This window comes from Sapajus apella, unplaced genomic scaffold, assembly GCF_009761245.1.
Source record: "Sapajus apella isolate SASKATOON/1434 unplaced genomic scaffold, GSC_monkey_1.0 scaffold16, whole genome shotgun sequence".
In the NCBI taxonomy this organism is placed as follows: domain Eukaryota; kingdom Metazoa; phylum Chordata; class Mammalia; order Primates; family Cebidae; genus Sapajus; species Sapajus apella.
The window spans coordinates 28,178,790-28,198,151 of NW_022436956.1; the positions used below are offsets into that span (position 1 = coordinate 28,178,790).

Sequence of the window (19,362 nt, forward strand, 5' to 3'; positions counted from 1 at the left end):
CACATTATAATGTCTAATTAAAATGCGTATGCTTATGCCCAGCTGCCAAAGAGGTAGAGGCTGCTTCTTTGTTCCCTATGGGAAGTGGAGCCTCTTATTACGCAGTTTTGTTTATCTCTTGCTCTGATCCCAGCAACTTGGGACCAGGGGCACCCCCTCCTGTAGAGCTAGGGTGACAGAGGTATGGCAGTTTTCAGGTACCCCGCAGTCATCCCCTATGATGATTTAGTTTTCTACTGGCTCCACTGGGCCTGGTGAGCATCCTGCTTTCAGGAAGGAGTAGCCTCCCAACCTGCGTAAGTACTGGGAGAATATCCTACAGGGCTGTGGCTGGGACTGGGACTCAGGCAATAGCTGGTATGGTGAGTTGGCTAAAACAATGATAACTGAGGAGTGTGCCATTTTCTCAATACCAGCAGGAGAGGTGAGGAAAGTTGAGGAGGTGGTGAGTGAAAAGAAGGTGGAGAGATGCTGGAGGAGGAAGAAATGTAGGTTGAAGAAGAGTTGATGAAGTGATTTCCATGTAGAGAAGAGAGGAAATGATGAAGGAAAATAAAGTGACAGAGATGAAGGAGAAGGCAAAATCCTGGCCCATAAATGCCAAGGACTTTCTGAAGGCTGCAGCTGGAGACAGTATGTGCACAGGCTAACAGGGCCTTCCTCCAGCTGGAGCCCACATTTGGGTGGATATGGTGACACTCAGAGGAGACCACAGATTCATCAAACAAAATAGACACATACTCACCTTCTGGGATGCCACCTTTTGAAACCACCCCCACCCAAAGGTCATGCATAGGGGCCAAGATGCAGATTTGCTGAGGATCATCTAAATTAAGAGGTACAAAGAGTTTAGACATCTAAGGACATGCTACATGTTCAGATTCTGTTTTTGAACAAACCTTTATTTCACAAACAAAGTAATCATTAAAGAATACAGGGTCAGATCCTCTGGACAAGTGGCATTCCCTTTCATTCCAGTTACATGGCAAGGATCCCATGTCCCATTCCTATAGGATCAGGATATCACCTGTCAGTTCTTCACCTGGTCTTCAGACTGTAGCCTTCCAGAACCTGATAAGATTGCTGTTATTTTTAAAGGGATCTCTGGCCCAGCTCCTGAAATACCAACTGTTATGTGGAGGAAAAGCCAGGTTACCTTCAGCAGGACAATCCATGGAGATACTCGGGCTGTTTTGGTATCAGTGTAGCTGACTCCTACTTTCAGAAGTTGCCCCTGCTCCAGATCATCTGCCATCTCTTGTTGGACCTGTGCTTGGCCAACAGCGATGTCGATGTGCTGACCGCTTGCATCTTGGCTTCTCCGGATTTTTAGTGCTCCCAGCTTCAAGAATGTGGCTTTTATGAACATGGCCATCACTTTGTCTCAGGCAGGAAAATGATGAAAACTGCATTCTTTCATCTACATGGTGGAACCCTTGTCTGTGTCAGGGCCTTCCTGTCTCTTTTTGATGTAGATCTTTATGAATTTTCTTCAAAGAGGGTCAGTGTATCTTTAAGAACCTCAACCTCAAGAACAACAAAAGGCTGAGTGCAAGGCTGGTGGCAAGCTGTTTATCTTTGGGTATGTCCCGTGGGCATTCCATGGACCTAATACTTTTGCTTGACCACAATCACATAGATTTTCATCTCTAGTTAGGAGTTCATTTCAGCCACCCTACTATTTGGCAAAACAGGGACATAAACAGTGGCAAATTGCTGTGTGTCTGAGGTGAAGTACAAAAAGTAGAGGGCCTCTTAATCTAGAAGATAGTTTTTCCTGCTCTTCTTTTACTAGTAAATATCCATGAAGGCCTGGGCGGGCTGTGTGTGTGTGTGTGTGTGTCCTGGACGGCCTTTTGAATATTCTTGTGCAGAGCGCCACTGACCTCATTGTTCAGTTTCTAGTCAACAAGGACTTCCACAACTGCTCGTGGACTCAGACTGTCAGCCAACCACTGGAGAAACCTTCTACTGTGCCCTCCTCCCTGTCACTTAGGAACCACACCAAATATCAGGTGACTGGGCGGGCAGGTGTGGCCCAGTTCTCTCAGCAAGGGAAATACGCATTCTTTCTAAGAACCAGGCATTCTTGGCCACAGCCAATAAGCCCATGAAGAATATGGGACATTTACCAGCCCCCTTTCACCCAGTGAGCATGATCAGGTGTCCCAGTGCTCTGTGAGATACCAGGAGGGAAAAGAAAGTGTTTCTCATCTTTAAGTTTTGTCTACATCTGTCTGCCTACATCTCATTCCAATCTCTCTTCTCTCCTTCCCTTTCTCTTTTTAAGGCACTGGAGTGCCCCAGAGTACAAAATGTCTAGAAAGCAAACTTTCTAATGTGCTGCTTCTCTTGACTGAGTCTGGGGAAGATAGATCCCCAGTGTTCAGTAAGATAGACTACCAGAGTTCTCTGACCCTCTGCTCTTATGCCCCATAGAAAATTCAAAGAAGGACAGAACTAGGACTATGTGATTGAAGGACTGAGGTGGCCGTGAGTCCCATGGAACAGGGATGGTTAGTTGCCTGTGTACATTATTCTTTTTGGCTAATCTTATCCTCAATACTGACCCCCCTACCCCCACTCCTTTTTCCATTTGTGACCAAATATCCAAGAAATTCCCAGATATTTCTTGAGTATTAGCCTAGAGGGCAAGGAGAAAAATGGTATGAAAATGAAATTCTATTAGGAGCTAAAATAAATTCTTTAAAATTATCTAAAACTAAAATAAACAAACGAGGTAAATGGGATGGGTGCAGTGGCTTATGCCTGTAATCCCAGCACTTTGGGAGGCTGAGGTGGGCAGATCTCTTGAGCCCAGGTATTCGAGACTAGCCTGGGCAAGATGCGAAACCCTGTCTCTACAAAAATTAAAAAAAAAAAAATTAGCCAGGCATGGTGGCATGCACCTGTAGTCCAAGCTACTTGGGAGTCTAGGTGGGAGGACTGCTTGAGCCTTGGATGGAGAAGTTGCAGTGAGCCCAGATCATGCTATTGTACTCCAGTCTGGGTGACAGAGTAAGACCCTGCCACACACACACACACACACACACACACACACACAAAAGGTGAATGCGTAGCTCTGATAAATTTATTTACACCACCTTTATTTCTGTTCTGGAATGATGTGAGGATTTAGATCCTAAAGTTTTGAGAAAAGATAAACTGAGATAGGCAAATTCTTTAAAGTTTTATAAAAGCAGCTATAGTAATATGTAAGGCAGCAGTTGTACGTATTTTTAGTACTCAAACCTCCTCTTCTGTGTTCAGAAAATAATGTAAGTTTTTCAGACATTTACATAAGTATTATCTTTTTCCCATCTCGATGCTTAGTTTAGCCATCTTTATTCTTATCCAATGCCATTCATGAACAGGTGGGAGATGGTGAAAATAAATGAAATGCACTATTTTCAACTGTGTCTGTTGTGTTTAAAACTATATAAAAACACTGAGGCAATTATAAAAGAATCCAGAACAAAGTCAACTCTTTGGACATTTTTTGTTTGCAGTCTGTTTACAGTGTCCACTTGTTTCATTTTGGTTTGGCTCAAGGAAATAAACTCAGGAGCAATGGAATTGATGTATACCACTTTCACTTTTCCTGCTCCTTTTGAAGCAAAACCCACTAATTACTTCAAAGGAATCCAGTAACATTTCCACATATATTTAATTTTGCTAAACTTATATAGAGCTGCCTTGAAGGGAGAAGAGAGAAAAATGGAGCATTCATGGAAAGCTGCATTATGACAGTTGTGTTTCTGCCAAAATTCTTAAGGTGCCGAATATATCTGGAAAGAAAAAAAATCACAGATATATATTACTTAGACTTTACTTAATGTATATGTGAATCTCTCAAACTTTCCAGACATTTTGATATTAGAGAATGTGTAAGTGATTGTTTCTTCATTCATGTCTTCATCAATGCTATTTACTAAATATTTCTGTATTTCTGACTATTCTTTTCTGGGCACAAGGTAGTCTGCCATTTCCCATTCTCTGTGCGTTAAGCATAGCCATGCAACTTGCTCTGGTCAATGAATCACAAAAAGAAGATATATATGTCACATCTCGGAGGAAGCTTTAAGAGCTCCTGTACAATTAATCAGAACCTCTTTTCTTCTGCTGTGGCAACTAGTTCCAGATGTGAAGGTTCTAATAGCATTGTTCCTGAAGAGAAGAGTTGTGGCACAGAGTTTATGTCCTCCACCCCAATTCCTTAACCCAAAGTGATATGTAGAATGAATGAGAAATAGACTTTTGCTTACTTAGTGCATTAAGATTTGGAGGTTATATTGTTACTGTATCATAATCTAACCTAGCCCATGAAAACATTTTTTAAGTTTCTATATGTTGGGTATTGATGAATAATCACTTCCTAATATGTGTCACCGCTTTTTTGATGTCTGTCTTTCCCAGCTCTTTGGTCCTATTATTTCTAATATTTGGAAACTAAATATATGTATTTAGTATGTGTGTGCATGTGTGTGTGTGTGTGTGTGTATATATATATATATATTAGTAGAAAATGTTCTGGTATCTGAAAAGAAATAAATTTCCAAGTACATAGCTAATAGCATCATAGAATTTTAAAGTGTATACAAATATGAAAGTGTGGGATAATGTGAGGATTAGCAAAGAACATTGTCTTATTAGGGTAAAATTGTTAAATAGCCACATTTTAAATGTTTATTCTTTGATGGGTATCTTCCTTAGTGAGCATTATTTCCAGGAAGCATATTTTAGTCTTTGGAATAAAAGCTTTGCCAACTTATATTGCACTGTCTTTCTACTCTTACAGTATAATTTTGTTATCATTTTTCTGGCATCAGAAAACAAGTCTTAAAGTGAAATTTTTGAATATAACGATAGATCTAGGAGTATTTGAATCAGTTTTTATGAATATTTCCTGATGATCAAGTGATAAGTTTTGCAGTGTTGGTCCCATGAGCTTCTTAAGTGTTCTCACAATGTTCCCTAAATTAGTGTTCATATAATTTCATGCAGTGTATCTTTTTAATACCATAGTGTTAGAATGCTTCTCCATGGAAATTTAATTTTTGATATTAAATTTTGATATTAAAAAAATAATAGACTATTTTCTAAGTCTTGGTATAGCTATGCTGGAATCATCTCTATTACTGATGCATATTTTTCCTATACAGATCTACATAGCACACAGATCTAGATGGTGCTCATAAAATGAATGATGAAAATAAGCAAACAGTTAAAATTACTTATTGTAATTATGGTTAACATGGTTAACTTACTCATTTAGCAGATATTCAATAAACATTAGATATTTATTAAATAGCTATGTTATAGACACTATGCTATGCTCTATGAATACAGAGATAAAAAAAAAAAAACAACCATGGTCCCATTTCTGAAAAGCTCATATCATAGCCAGGGATATGTATTGATTTTATATAGATACATATTGATTATAGCCTGTGCTGAATGTTAAAGCAGAGAGATGTGGAAGTGCTGTTGAAACAGAATAAAGAAAGAATTAGTTCTTTGATAAATTATCTGATAGAAATGAATGGAAGGAACATGGAGCACACTACAGAAAAAGTGACATTGAAATTGTGCATTTAGTATAATGTTTCATCACTTCAGCCTAATTAATAATATTAAAACTATTGAGGATTTTATTAGGTTGGTGTAAAAGTAATTGCATTTTTGCCATTAGTACCACCATCTCTATCGTGAATAATTAGAGAACTTCTCTCTGAAATAGTAGAACTTTATCCCATGTTCTATGCTTTGGAAATTCTGGAGTTTTAACCTGTGGCAAATATTTAAAATATTTTTTAATGGCAATGGGCATTCAGAATGGATGTTGACAATAGAATTAGAAGAGGGTCTAGAAAGACCCCTATAGTACCTCTTAAGTCTCACATATATGGTTATGAATACGTCTCTGCACCTCAATTTTTCATCTTTCAAATATCACTAATACTTGTTTCTTTTTTCTTTTCTTTCTTTTTTTTTTTTTTTTGAGATGGAATTTTGCTCTGTTCCAGGCTGGAGTGCAGTGGTGTGATCTGGGCTCACTGCATCCTCCACCTCCTGGGTTCAAGTGATTCTCCTGACTCAGCCTCCTGAGTAGCTGGACTACAAATGCACCCCCATGGCCAGCTAATTTCTGTATTTTTAGTAGAGATGGGGTTTCAGCATGTTGGCCAGGATGCTCTCGACGTCCTGACCTCATGATCTTCGGTCTCCCAAAGTGCTGGGATTACAGGCATGAGCCGCCATGCCTGGCCCAATACTTGTTTCTTTCATGCATGATATTTGTGAAGATAAAACGGGACAATGTACATAAAGTAGTTGACACATGGAGTCTGAATATTTAAGAAACGTTACGCATTACAATTTTTAAGAGTAAGAAAGAACATATGTGACCAAAAATTACAGATACATCTAAAAGTTTGAAACAATTTTCTTCAGATGAAAAAATTGGGGAAAAAATACTTTCCAAAAGACTACTTGGAAATTGGAAGGAGATGAAGGAATGGCTCTGCAAAAGGCGATTATTTGGAAGTGATCTAGGAAAAATACTGACAGTTCTATTTTTGTGGGGGATAATTATTTTATATTTCAGTTGTTCCTAATTTCAGTGATCATCTCTGGTGATAACATTAATGAACAGCCCTGGAGTGAGATGTCAGTATTTGTGGCTGTTTGCAAACTCTGCTGTAATTATACACAGTTGTCTAATTGCTTAATTTATTGATGTTTTGCTGACATGTTTTTCAGCAACATTTGTGATTGCTGATATCTAATCGTTTCTCTTCGGGTTCATTATCATACATTTGCATTTTATTTGTGATTGCTACAGGTGGAAACAATAGGTGATGCCTACTGTGTTGCAGCAGGACTCCACAGAAAAAGCCTCTGCCATGCCAAACCCATTGCTCTGATGGCCTTGAAGATGATGGAACTTTCAGAAGAAGTGCTGACACCTGATGGAAGACCGATTCAGGTAACCCTCCCAACAATCTGGTTTGAGTAGTAAGTGCACCATTAACTGGAGGAGGCAAGTAATTCCATTCCAAGTCCTACTTTTGATAATTTATAGATCTAGACAAGTTGGGTGCCTAAGGAGGACAAGGGATGACTAGAGATAACTCTATAAATCGAGGAAAAGAACAAATGGAATATGGTCCAAGATAGGAAAAGTTTTGTGGAAGGCAAATTACGTGTGGAGGAAAGAAAGAGCTAAAAGATTGGACCCAAGGATTACTGCCAGTGACCAGGTCACCAAATTCAAGCAAGAATGATGGTGAGATTCGAAGTTTTAAAGGTAATCCAAGAAGTAAAACACACAAAAAATGAAGAAAATGGAGGACCTACACAACTTCCTGTAAGTAGTATACAGGTTTTCCTTGTGAAATTTCAGACCTCAGGGTTACTTCTGCAGTTTTTCTTGTGACAGAGTTGAAGGTTGCAGCCTAATAACTGTAAAAACTTTAAAACGGTGGAAAGTCCAGCTCCTGATGTGTTGTACTTTTGATTCTGATAGTCTTCTGCAATCTGAGGTTTACCTCTGGGAATGAGTGAGGTCATCTATTTTATTTCTGCTAAAGCCCAATGATGGATCCCAGAAGTGTCATTACTTTGAAACCAGAAATCTTATATTTGGGGAAGTAAACTTGAATTCAGGTCCACCCTTTTATAACAACTCACCATCTAAGAGTTAAGAAAACACATGGGAAAAAAATGGCCAAAAATGTGAGTACCGTTCTAGTTCTGGTATTATAGCAGATTGCGGACCCTGAACAATCTGATTAAAATTATGATAATATTGGGTTAAAGATGTTAAAAAATATTTTTTAAAAACTGTTAGGCACTTTGCTGAATGCATAGGCAAGAGACACATGCCAATTATACTATGTGTGTAGATTTAAAAAAAAAACCCTAATTGGTAAATTTAACTTAAGAGCCCTGTTATTAGCAATGATAGAGGGAAACTAGGAAGTACTATTCCCCCTAGAAGATGTCAACTTCAATCCTATTTTCAAATAAACTCCACAGATTTTATGTGTTTTAAAAAATATGGTCCTAGTTTGTGGTTATACTTTTATTTTTTTCTTGATAAGCTGGAAGGTTTAATTTAATGTTTTAAATGATACATATTTATATCTTTTATAATTTGTAAACTTTTGACCTGACTAGTTCACAAAAAAAATCCTTTCCTACTTAAGTCAAAATTTTCTAATGATAAATCTATAGTTTTATAGTATGGATTTTTACACTTGACCCGCCTGGAAGATAAAGGTTATTAAAACTGGTAATAACATAGTACTAAAAAAAGTCACACACACAGACACACACACACGAAAACAAAGTACTAGGGGGAAGAACTGGGGGAAATTATAGATAAGAAAGATCTGGAATGTTTTCAGACATCAAGCTTATCATACACAGGATTAAAATCACAATGTTTAACGTAACTATAAGAAATAAAAGAGAAGCTGAAAACTGTCAGAAGTGGACAAGATTTGGGAAAGAACCAGAGAATTTCTAAGCAATCAAGGTAACACTTTAGAAAAAAAGAGAGAACAAAGTGGGTAAGTTTAACAGAACTTCTTAACTTCATTAAAAGAACTGAAGAAATTATCAATACTGAAGTTCAGATATTTAAACATGGGGAAATATGAATAAGAGAATATAAAATGTAAAATATGTGGGAGACAGGGTGGAGAGAGTGGAAAGATGTAATATATATTCAACTGAGGTTCCAAATAGAGTGAATGCAAAAAAGATAATTATTTTCAGGAACTATTAAAAGATATCAGTCAGTACCTAGACAGAGTAATTTAAAGAATTCTGTGAAAGTTAAGCCATAGGAATCCAAAACTAAACCCATCTTAATGAGACTGCAGGGCATCAGAGAAAAAGAGTACTTGATAAATTATAAAAGTGACATCGATCCATCTGAAAAGGACAAGTTATTCAGTAAATGGCTGGGGGACTATTGGCTATTCGTGAGGAAAACTAATTGAAATTGGTATTTTACTTTATGAATCTGCATATAAATCAGTTCTCGGTGGGGGGAGGTAAATGTAAAGATTCATATTATAAAACTTTAAATTTGTCATTAGAAAATTTTGACAAGTAGGGAAGGATTTTTTTGTCAACTCCAGGTCAAAAATTTGCAAATCATAAAAGTTTAGAACATTAAAATTAAAACCTTCCTGTTTAGTTAAGAATAACTAAAAAATAACAACCACAAACTAGGAGAATATTTTTTGTAACACATGTAATCAGTAAGTATCTAGTTAACCTTGTCAGTAATCAAATTAATATAAATTTACAACACTGTCATCTAGCATTTCTGTTGACTAGTTTGACACAACTTCGAAAGTCTGACAGTGCCACTGTTGGTGAGGATCTGGAGCAGCAGGAAATCTCACACATAGCTAGTGGAAGTATAAGTGGTACAATTTACTTGGCATTAGATGGTAAAATTTAACTTTTGCATATCCTACAATCCAGCATTTCCTCTCCCAGATGTTTACACATGTAGGAGGGAAGTATTTGGCATGTATGGCAAAAGTCACACACAAGGTTATTCACAGGAATAGTTTTTTTTTTTTTTCTCGTTTCAAGTTTTAATCAAAGCTCATATATAAGATTACTTTATTCCTGCATCTTCTCAATTGTTTCTTCCTTGTATTTGCCCTTTTCCTTTCCTACTTAGTGAGATTTGGCTTTCCGTTCAAGGATCTTTTTGCTGTCTTTGTCCAGTTTTAGTCTAGTGATAACCACCTTGCTGGGGTGAATGCCTACATGGACAGTTGTGCCATTAGCCTTTTCCCGCCGCACCCATTCAATGTAGATTACGTATTTCTTCCTGTAAACCTGGACTACTTTGCCAATCTGCTGATCGTTATAGTGTCCTTGTACCACCTGAACTTGTACCATCATCCTTTCAGATGGGCATGGATCGCATGTTGTACTTCTGTCTCAGCTCTTTGGAAAGAGGGGAGGACATAATCTTCCTGCGAATGTGGGAAGGTGCATTGAAATGCCTTTTGTGATTCTTGCTTCGGTCGGAAGTCACAAAGGGATTGAACTTCATTTTGGCAGCTCCCGCTTAGGTGATGGCCGAAAAAGGGACAGGAATAGTTTTAATAATAGTCTCTAACTGTACCTAATTCAAATATCCAACAACAGTAGGATAAACTGTGATGTATTTATACCTTGGTATACCATATAGTTGGGAAAATGAATGATCTCAGCTACTGACATCAACATGGATGAATGTCAAAAACATAATCTTGAACAAAAGAATAAAGTCAATAAAGAATGCTATAGTATTAGTCCACTTAACTAAAGTTTAAAACTGGAAGAATTGAAAAAATTCTATTTAGAAATATCTGCATTGATGGAAAAAAGTGTTTAAAAAGGGAGGGAATGTGTAATACAAAATTCAGGCTGGTGCTTATCTCTGAGGGCAAGATGATGGGAAGGAAGAGAATACAATAGGGAAAATCAACATAATATAAAATTTTTTATTCTGTAATATGCACATATATGTTTATATTTGACTATTTAAAAGTGGAAAGAGAGTTTTCTAACCACCTTATCAGTGATGAAAATGGGAAAATATGGAGCATTCAAAATAAAAATCTAGTTTAAGTTCCCTCAGGGCATAATTATTGAGTTATTCAAATATACGAATGGTACTCTACCACTGCCAGGAAAACAAACAAAAGGAATAGTGTCTCAGATCTGCTACACACTGCAAATATAGACATTTCAGACTGAACTAATCAGTTCTTAAATGTTCAGGCCTACCAGCTGGGCAGGCTTCTCATTTAGAGGTTGTTTTGGATGTTGGATTTTCTTTTATGGAAAATATGTTTGCATTGAATTTAGCATTGTGGTAGCACAGTTAAATTACCAAAGAACAAAACCAAGGAATTGTGTTTTACAGTGTGTTCATCAGTATTTTCATTTGTGTGATACAATATTAGCTCTTTCTTACGAATCAGATAGTCTTATTAAATCAGAAGAGGTAATGTCCACAAAGATTTAATAAGAATGCAGACAGAGAATTCAAAGCAATAAACCCCACCTTAATAATTTTAACTTCATTACTAATTTATAGTATTTTCATGGCTTGGAATTATTTCTCGGCATATTAATTTGATTTTAAATTGCCTGCTAGCTTGGTGCTATGGGAATATTTCCAAACTCATTGAGAGAATCTTTTATTATAAAAATGCTGGGATGTTGTAGTAGAGTTGACATGATAGCTGATTCTTTACATCAAATTATATAAGTTTTTAGGTGATTTAAATTATTAGTTATTAAAATTGTAATTGCACAAAACTCAATCCGGTTGAATTTTGAAAAATAAATTGATAATTTTTATATGGTTTTATAACCTTTGAGACATGCTGTAACGATGGGAAACAGGAGCCAAAATTGTCATATACAATTGCTTGGAAGTGGTTGGTAATGCCCTCGACTCACTAATTGTAAAACTGCCTGTATTTCCTTTTTTTAATTTTGAAAATAACCAGGTAATGTAGCATTTTGTTTTTTTCAGTCTATAAATACTCAAGCAAATTATTGTTCTATAAGTACTCTAATGAAACTTAGTGGCTACTTCTAACTGTATCTATAAGGCAGATATAAAAATGGTCTATCTATACAATAAATTCTGAAAACTCAGTTCATGGCGACTTTAATTAGGACTGCTTTTGTAAAGAATTATTAGAATTTTTTCACACTTGATCAGTATGATATTTCTTCTGCTGGCTGAAAATATGGAAGAATCAGCATTATGACTATTTCCTTTTTGTTCCTCCCAAGGGAGAATCTGATTTTCCTTTTCTTTTCCCCCCTGAGACACAGGGTCTTGCTCTGTTGTCCAGGCTGGAGTCCAGTGACATGATCACACTTTACTACAGCTTCAGCCTCTTGTGCTCAAGGGATCCTCCCAACACAGTCTCTGGAGTAGCTGGGACCACAGACATGTGGAATCACACATGACTATTTAAAAACATTTTTTTTTTTTTTTTTTTTGCTAGAGATGGGGGTCTCCCTATGTTGCCCAGGCTGGTCTTGAACTCCTGGCCTCAAGTAATCCTCCTGCCTCAGCTTCCTAAAATGTTGGGATTACAGGCATAAGCCACCATGCCAGGCCTGAATTTTTAAATATTAAACCATAGAGAACTGAAAAGTAAAATTAGATTTATATTCTTTCTCCCTTGTTTGCACTAGCGATATTGTGAATTCACTAGAAAAATGTATTACTTCGCACTGTTCTTTAATCTTGGGAACCTAATCTTATAAAGTCATTTTGAATAGTTTTTAGTGCTGACTGGCTAACTTATACTAATAGTTTAACCACACTTTTATTAAAATATCCAGATATTTATTACTGCCTATCATTTATTCTTTCTTTTAAAAAAAGCTGTTGATAGAGAAAGGGAAGTTGGGTCAAGGATTAACTAGAGAATGTGCTTAGGGTATATTAAAAAGACAAATAGCATTTTCACGATTTAAGGCTTTTGAAGAATATTGACTGTGTCCAAATGTCTTTTAATTCTGTACTTAATTTAAAAACTATTTTCATTAAATTTTATCTCATAGGCATACAAATTCAAATTTTCTTCATTAGTTCAAAGAACAGTACATTTTATATAATGAGGCAAGTATGGAGACATTTTGAAATAGAGTTAAACAATGTGTAATCATGTTGTAATACTAATGTGTTTAGCAATCTCAATTGCAAATCAGGGAAATGCTATGAGTCTTTTTCTCATAGTGTTTCCCTGATTTGCAATTGAGATTACTAAACACATTAGTATTACTGACTGGTGCAAAAGCGGGAATATTAACATAGAATTTACATGTATTGTAATATATTAAATTATAGCTCCTTAAGCTTCAACTTTTAATGAGCTTACAGGACTTTTTGAGATTATGCAGTAATTATTCTCTAATTAATTTTTAATTTTGAAATAGTTGTTGCTATTTGCAAAGGAAACCTGATGTTATTTTAATATTTGATGGGATTTGGTTTTTGGAAATATTTCAATATTTAATTAAACCTGTCAGATTACAGTATGAGACAGTATTTAGAAAAATGAAAAACTAATTACAGTCAGCACTCCATAACCATGAGTTCTGCATCCTCCGATTCAGCCAACTGCAGGTCAAAAATGTAGGTAAGCCAATGATAGTTGCATCTGTATCGAACATGTATAGACTTTTTTTTCTTGTCAGTATTTTCTAATACGGCATAACAACTACTTACTCATTATCTACAACACGTTACATATTATAAGTAAATGTACTTTAAAAGTACATATTAAAGTATGTAGGAGAATGTTCACAGGTTATATGCATATACAACACTATTTAATATAAGGGCCGAAAGTCTCTTACATTACTTATAATACCTAGTAAAAAGTAAATACTACATAAATCATTGTAATACCATATCATTTTGTTTGTATTTTTTAATTTTTGAATTATTTGTTTATATTTTTATTTCAATTTTTTTAATGCCATTATTTTCAATCCACACTTAGTTGAACATGCAGATGTGGAACCTGTGAATACAGGGGGTCAACTGTATATGGTAACCTAATTAATTTTCTAAGATTCTTTGATAATTATTTATTTATAAAACTCAAATTAGTATTTTTTAATCTCAATGTGTGTATATTTATTTGAAGTGTTTTATTTCTAGAGACTATATACATATAAGGAGAAAAGCCTAACAGGTCAGAAAAAACTACATAGGCATTATATAAAATTACTGTTATCAATCCCAGTTATCCTCACTTATGTTTATCAATTAGGAGTATTTAAATTTGCTTTTAATCTCCTAGATAATGCATATAGTGACAGTTTTCATAAGTCACTGTTGTGTTGTAGCAATAGTATAGAAAAATACTATATAATATTACTGGTGAAATTTATGACTAGATAGATATATTTTCCATTAGATTCATTTGGCATAGTAAATTTATTGGGAACTGTAAATTTGTTTATGTTTTAAAAAGCATTTAAAGTTTTAATATTTTTGAGTTTACCAACAAAGTTATGAGTCTCTTCTGTAGTTTGCTTTCTTTTAATAATCAACGCCTCATTCTATATACTCTCCTTAGATCTGTTTTCTAACTTGCTAATACTTCCATCAGTTGGTTGTAAAAAGTATTTATGAAAGTCACCCACTTAAGGCTTAAATGCTGATTATAGCAGCTTATAGTGTTTTACAGTTCCATTTATCTGACAAAATTTTTCATACTGTTTTTATGTATTTTCTTGAATCCATCATCAGTAATGACTGTAAACACTTCTCCTGGTAAGTCCTTCTCTAGAACTCCTGTACTCTATTATATAATCTGCTCTTTCACTTAATTTTTAGTCATATTACTTGTTTCCTGTGCAACTAATTACTATTTTTTTGTTTGAGTGCAGGAGATTGTATGTAAAATATCACAGAAATAATTTAAGACTTAGAATGATTTTTCAGGCAAATGTTAGTTTGCTTCTTGAAAGAGACTAGTAGCTCTAGCATTCAGGGATTAGGGGATCTAAAACTGGGTTTTGCACTCTGTGAGGACCTGTCTACTTCTGGTTTACCTCCATGTTTTGGTACTACCCTTTTACCTGTGACCATGGTCCCATCTCAAAGTGGGGAAGGCTTTCTAAGGTCTTTCCCCTAGGAATTCTTAGACTCCAGTTTATGTTCCCTTAGCCCTGCCTGTCAAAAATGCTGCTCAGCTTCTCAGCCTTTCCGTTACCTTTTCGGGAGCCAGAATATGCTCACAGGATAAAAGCACCCCCAAGTTTACTGTTCGCTTCTCAGGTTTATATTCTGCCATATCTTGATACTATCATTTTTCATTACCTCGTTAGCTGACCAGCATAGGGTAATTCAAATGATATAACCTGTTATTTTCTATATATATATGCTAAGCTTCACAATAATTCTGTGCAGAAAGTATTGCTATTAATTCCATGTTGTAAATAAGTAAAGAAAAAAAGATAGCTAACCAGAGCTCCTAATGAATATACTGTGTATACATTAAATAGAAGCATGCTAAATAAAATTTGTATTGTCATATTTTCCTATTTCCTTGAATAGTCCATTAAAGTTAGACTTTTCATGGCTATAATCTTCAAGAAATTTAAATGTATATTATACGTCCTATTTTCAAAACCACAATGAGATACCATCTCACGCCAGTTAGAATGGTGATCATTAAAAAGTCAGGAAACAACAGATGCTGGAGAGGATGTGGAGAATTAGAAAAGTTTTTACATTGTTGGTGGGAGTATAAATTAGTTCAACTATGTGGAAGACGGTGTGGTAATTCCTCAAGGATCTAGAACTAGAAATACAATTTGACCCAGGATTCGCGTTACTGGCTATATACCCAAAGGATTGTCAATAATTCTACTATAAAGACACATGCACACATATGTTTATTGTAGTACTATTCACAGTAGCAAAAGACTTGGAACCAACCCAAATGATTGACTGGATAAAGAAAACGTGGCACATATACACCATGGAATACTCTGCAGTTATAAAAAAGATGAGTTCATGTCCTTTGCAGGGACATGGATAAAGCTGGAAACCATCATTCTCAGCAAACTAACACAGGAACAGAAAACCAAACACCGCATGTTCTCACTCATAAGTGGGAGTTGAACAATGAGAACACATGGACACAGGGAAGGAAACATCACACACTGGGGCCTGTCAGGTGGGGCTTAGGGGAGAAATAGCATTAGGAGAAATACCTAATGTAGAGGAGGGTTGATGGGTGCAGTAAACCACCATGGCACATGTGTAAACCTATGTAACAAACCTGCACCTTCTGCACAGGTATCTCAGAACTTAAAATATAATTTAAAAAAATAAAATAAAGAAGGAAAAAGTGGAAGTAAGTTCTCTATTTTAAAGTAATTCATTTTTAAATTAGAAAGTAAAAGAGATTCTAGCTGCATGTGGAGGTGGTGGCACATGCCTGTAGTCCCAGATACTCCGGAGGCTGAGGAGGGAAGATGGCTTTACTCCAGGAGTTTGATACCAGCCTAGGCTGGACAACATACCATTACCTTGTCTAAAAAAAATACAGAAATTAAGATCAGTTATGTGGGGAAAAAATGATATTTAAAACTGCAATCAATGGCCAGATTAGGTGGGGGAATCTATTAGTCATGATGGTCTGTTTTTGGTTTTTGTGGGTTTTTTTTTTTTTTTGTATTTTCCCCTTGTTTATTGTTTGTTGTGGATTATAATGCAGAAGCTACATATTTAAACATGTTTTATTTACATTATTTCATAGGGTAGTCATTGAATTTAAAGATTAGGTCATATTCTATTTAATTATTTTTATTTATTGAACACATTTATTTGCTTTAATCATAGGATTACCCTTCTGGCATGATGCTATAGTGCTCAACTTTAATAGACAAATCTATTTATTTATTGAGCACATTATTTGTTTTAATTATAGAATTTTTCTTCCGGCATGATGCTATAGTGCTAAACTTTATTAGACTGAGCATCCTTAATGCCTTACAATTCCTCCATAAGATATGAGCATAATGATTTAAAACAATATTGCATCTGCGATGTGTATGTCAATGAGACAGAATTCCACTGCTAGTTTATTTTAGCTTTTATCTGTAATCATGAAAGATTCCAATTTTATATAATCACAGAATTTTAATCATATTTTCAGACTATGAAATAGTTTATCAGGCATACATTTCTAAAAATGGTAGTATTACTGAAAAGTTTTATTATGATATTTGCCAGATTTCCCAAGAAGTCCTTTTGTGAAGATATTTGCATGTTTATGCTACCAAAAAATAGTAATAATAAGTTAGTGAAAGGAGAAATAAACCCAAGTGATGGAAAAATAAGCTAAGCTGAGTCACATGAAACTGTGTAGGCAAAGCACAAAATTGCTTAGTTTGATTTTGTGCAGCAGTCTTTTGACTTTCACATTTTTGGAAGAGAAATATATTCTTTAATAGAGACATGGTTTGAGTATTTTATAATGTTAGTCTGTTAAATATTATCACTATGAGGGTAAAGACTTCTAAATAAGTTTTAATCTATTATATGTGTTTTATCCTGCTTCTTGTCTCCAAACAGTGTCCCACTAAGACTACTGATAAAATGTCCACAGAAGAGACTAAAAGTTATATTAGCAAAGGCACTCATTTTGGTTTGATTTTTGTGTGGTGTGCTTTAGAAATGTGAAACTTCCAGGCAGCTAGGAAGCTCATGGTTTATCTATCTGAGGTTTATGTAAAGAATAGGAATCTCCATCTGCCAAAATTTTTTTCCCCTAAAGAGACAGCAAGATGTGATTTTATCAACCCATTTAGTAGGAGCCCATTATCTTTACCATATGGTCCTTTTTTTGGTGTTTTTGAACAGGCTTTTCATCTTTTACTGACACTATGTCTCTTTTAAGGCTATATGCATATAGGCCAACATTAGCAGCCTGACTTACAATATGGAAAAATGACATGAAAATAGCAAGATACGATATGTAAGACACAATGTGCTATCTGCATGCTAACCACACTGTTGATTTAGTTAGCTGTTAGGTTTTTGACCTGTTATGGTTTTGAGATCTCATATCTAGTTCCAAATAAAAGTTTAAAAATTATTTCCTCTCTTTATGAGTTTTCTAAAATTACAAAAATAAAATGATCCCTGAAAACTAGTATTATAGTAGTTAAAATCACCTGTAATTTACCAACCAATTATAGCCGTATTTTACATTTTTATATATCTTTACAGTCTTTTTATATTAATGTATTCAATACAAATGCATAGAAATAGAAGGTACAGACTTAAAAAGTAGATTCTTTTAAAAACGGAATAAGCTTCATTCAGCTTGGTGATGTCATGACACACAGTATACCACAGATGTGCATGCAGCATAAATATGCAGAAAAAACATGGGTTAACCGTAGGAAGCATCTTTCATTATTATTAATTCACTTTGGTTTTGTATTTTTATGCTCCTACAATTAAATTTTTGAGACACTGGAAGGTAACTCTTTAATCACCTGAGTTGCAAATGTGGTACTAACAGTTCAGTGTCACAAGTGCTTTTCATAGTATATTAAGCTTTTTGTTGATGCCATGTCAGGCATATAGTAATTGTCTGGGTCACCACTATAATATTCCATGTTTAGAATGTGGTTTCCTAGCAACTCTTGCCTTTTACTAATGGCTGAATTGATTTCTGCACATTTGTAATGCTTTCTACTGCATCAGAAATTGTCACCTTGTGTGCAAATGTTATAAGACCAAATTTACATGTGGATTCAATTCTAAGAAATTATTTTGCCTTATTACTTGCCTTTAATGTGTTTGTTCAGAGGTTAAACCAATCATAAAAAAATGAATTCAGAAAACCTCATTAATTCAGATTCTTTAGGGAAATATGGTAATTTTGACAACAATGTCCAAAATACATGCAAATAGTTCTTAGAGGGGGACCTCCTGAAGTTGAAGAGAGTAATTTTGATGGTCAAATGACCATGTAATCAGAAGGTTGATAGAACACAGGTCCAGAGTATGCATGGGGTGTCTCAGGGGAGAAAGGGCTTACTTTGGAAGCTTGCTATTGCAACTCAAATGAAGCTTGATTCTACACGAATCTGGCTGGAGCCTTGCTGGCAGCGTCTTTATTTGTTCAACAAATGTTTTTTGAATGCTTACTATCTTCTAAACAATTGGCTAGGTATTAGGAATGTAAGGGTAAGCAAATCAGATACGTCCCTGATCCCCCCAACAATTACAGTCTATAGAACCAACAACTACAAATAACTAACTTGGTGAGGAAGGAGAAATAATTTTCTCTCAATACTGTTTTCAGCTTAATATCGAGAGGTTTTGGTTAGGCTTTTAGAAATATCTGTCAAAGTCTTTAAATTCTTTGTAGAGCAAACATTCAAGATGTCATTTACATTCAGACCTATATTATTTTGGTGTCTTTTTAGGTTTCATATGTTCTTAGGGAAGTGGGGTTGAAAGGCATTGAAAACCAACTATGTGGTAGCGGTTAGATTGACAGTTTACATATCATCTCACTTAATCTACACAACAACTGTGAAGGGCATATATGCAATTTTTATATATTTAAAAGATCAAAAAATAAGACATCAGGGGTTAAAGTATATATAAGATTACGGAGACAAAAATGCATATTAGACGTCTTCCAGATGTCAGACTTGTGTCACGTCTTTATGCATTTTTTTTATTCCTGACCCCCCCAAAAAACTCTGCAAACTAAGTTTCATTTATCTTATTTTACATTTAAAGAACTTGAGATTTAGAAAGTT

General features: G+C 35.3%; 1 protein-coding gene and 1 long non-coding RNA gene across 2 annotated transcripts in view; one reads left to right on the forward strand and one right to left on the reverse strand.

Moving 5' to 3' along the window:
• The window catches only part of GUCY1A2 (guanylate cyclase 1 soluble subunit alpha 2), a 325,706-nt gene that overhangs the window by 218,478 nt on the left and 87,866 nt on the right, over positions 1-19,362 (forward strand). The window contains exon 6 of the mRNA XM_032285701.1: positions 6,845-6,988. Within this exon, the coding sequence (XP_032141592.1) occupies positions 6,845-6,988 (144 nt within the window). The remainder of the gene's footprint in view (positions 1-6,844; positions 6,989-19,362) is intronic.
• On the reverse strand, positions 1,411-9,906 carry LOC116556370. The gene is made up of 3 exons (XR_004270966.1): positions 9,648-9,906; positions 5,920-5,929; positions 1,411-1,420 (listed from the first exon to the last, which is right to left on the reverse strand). It is a non-coding gene; the product is annotated as an uncharacterized LOC116556370 (long non-coding RNA).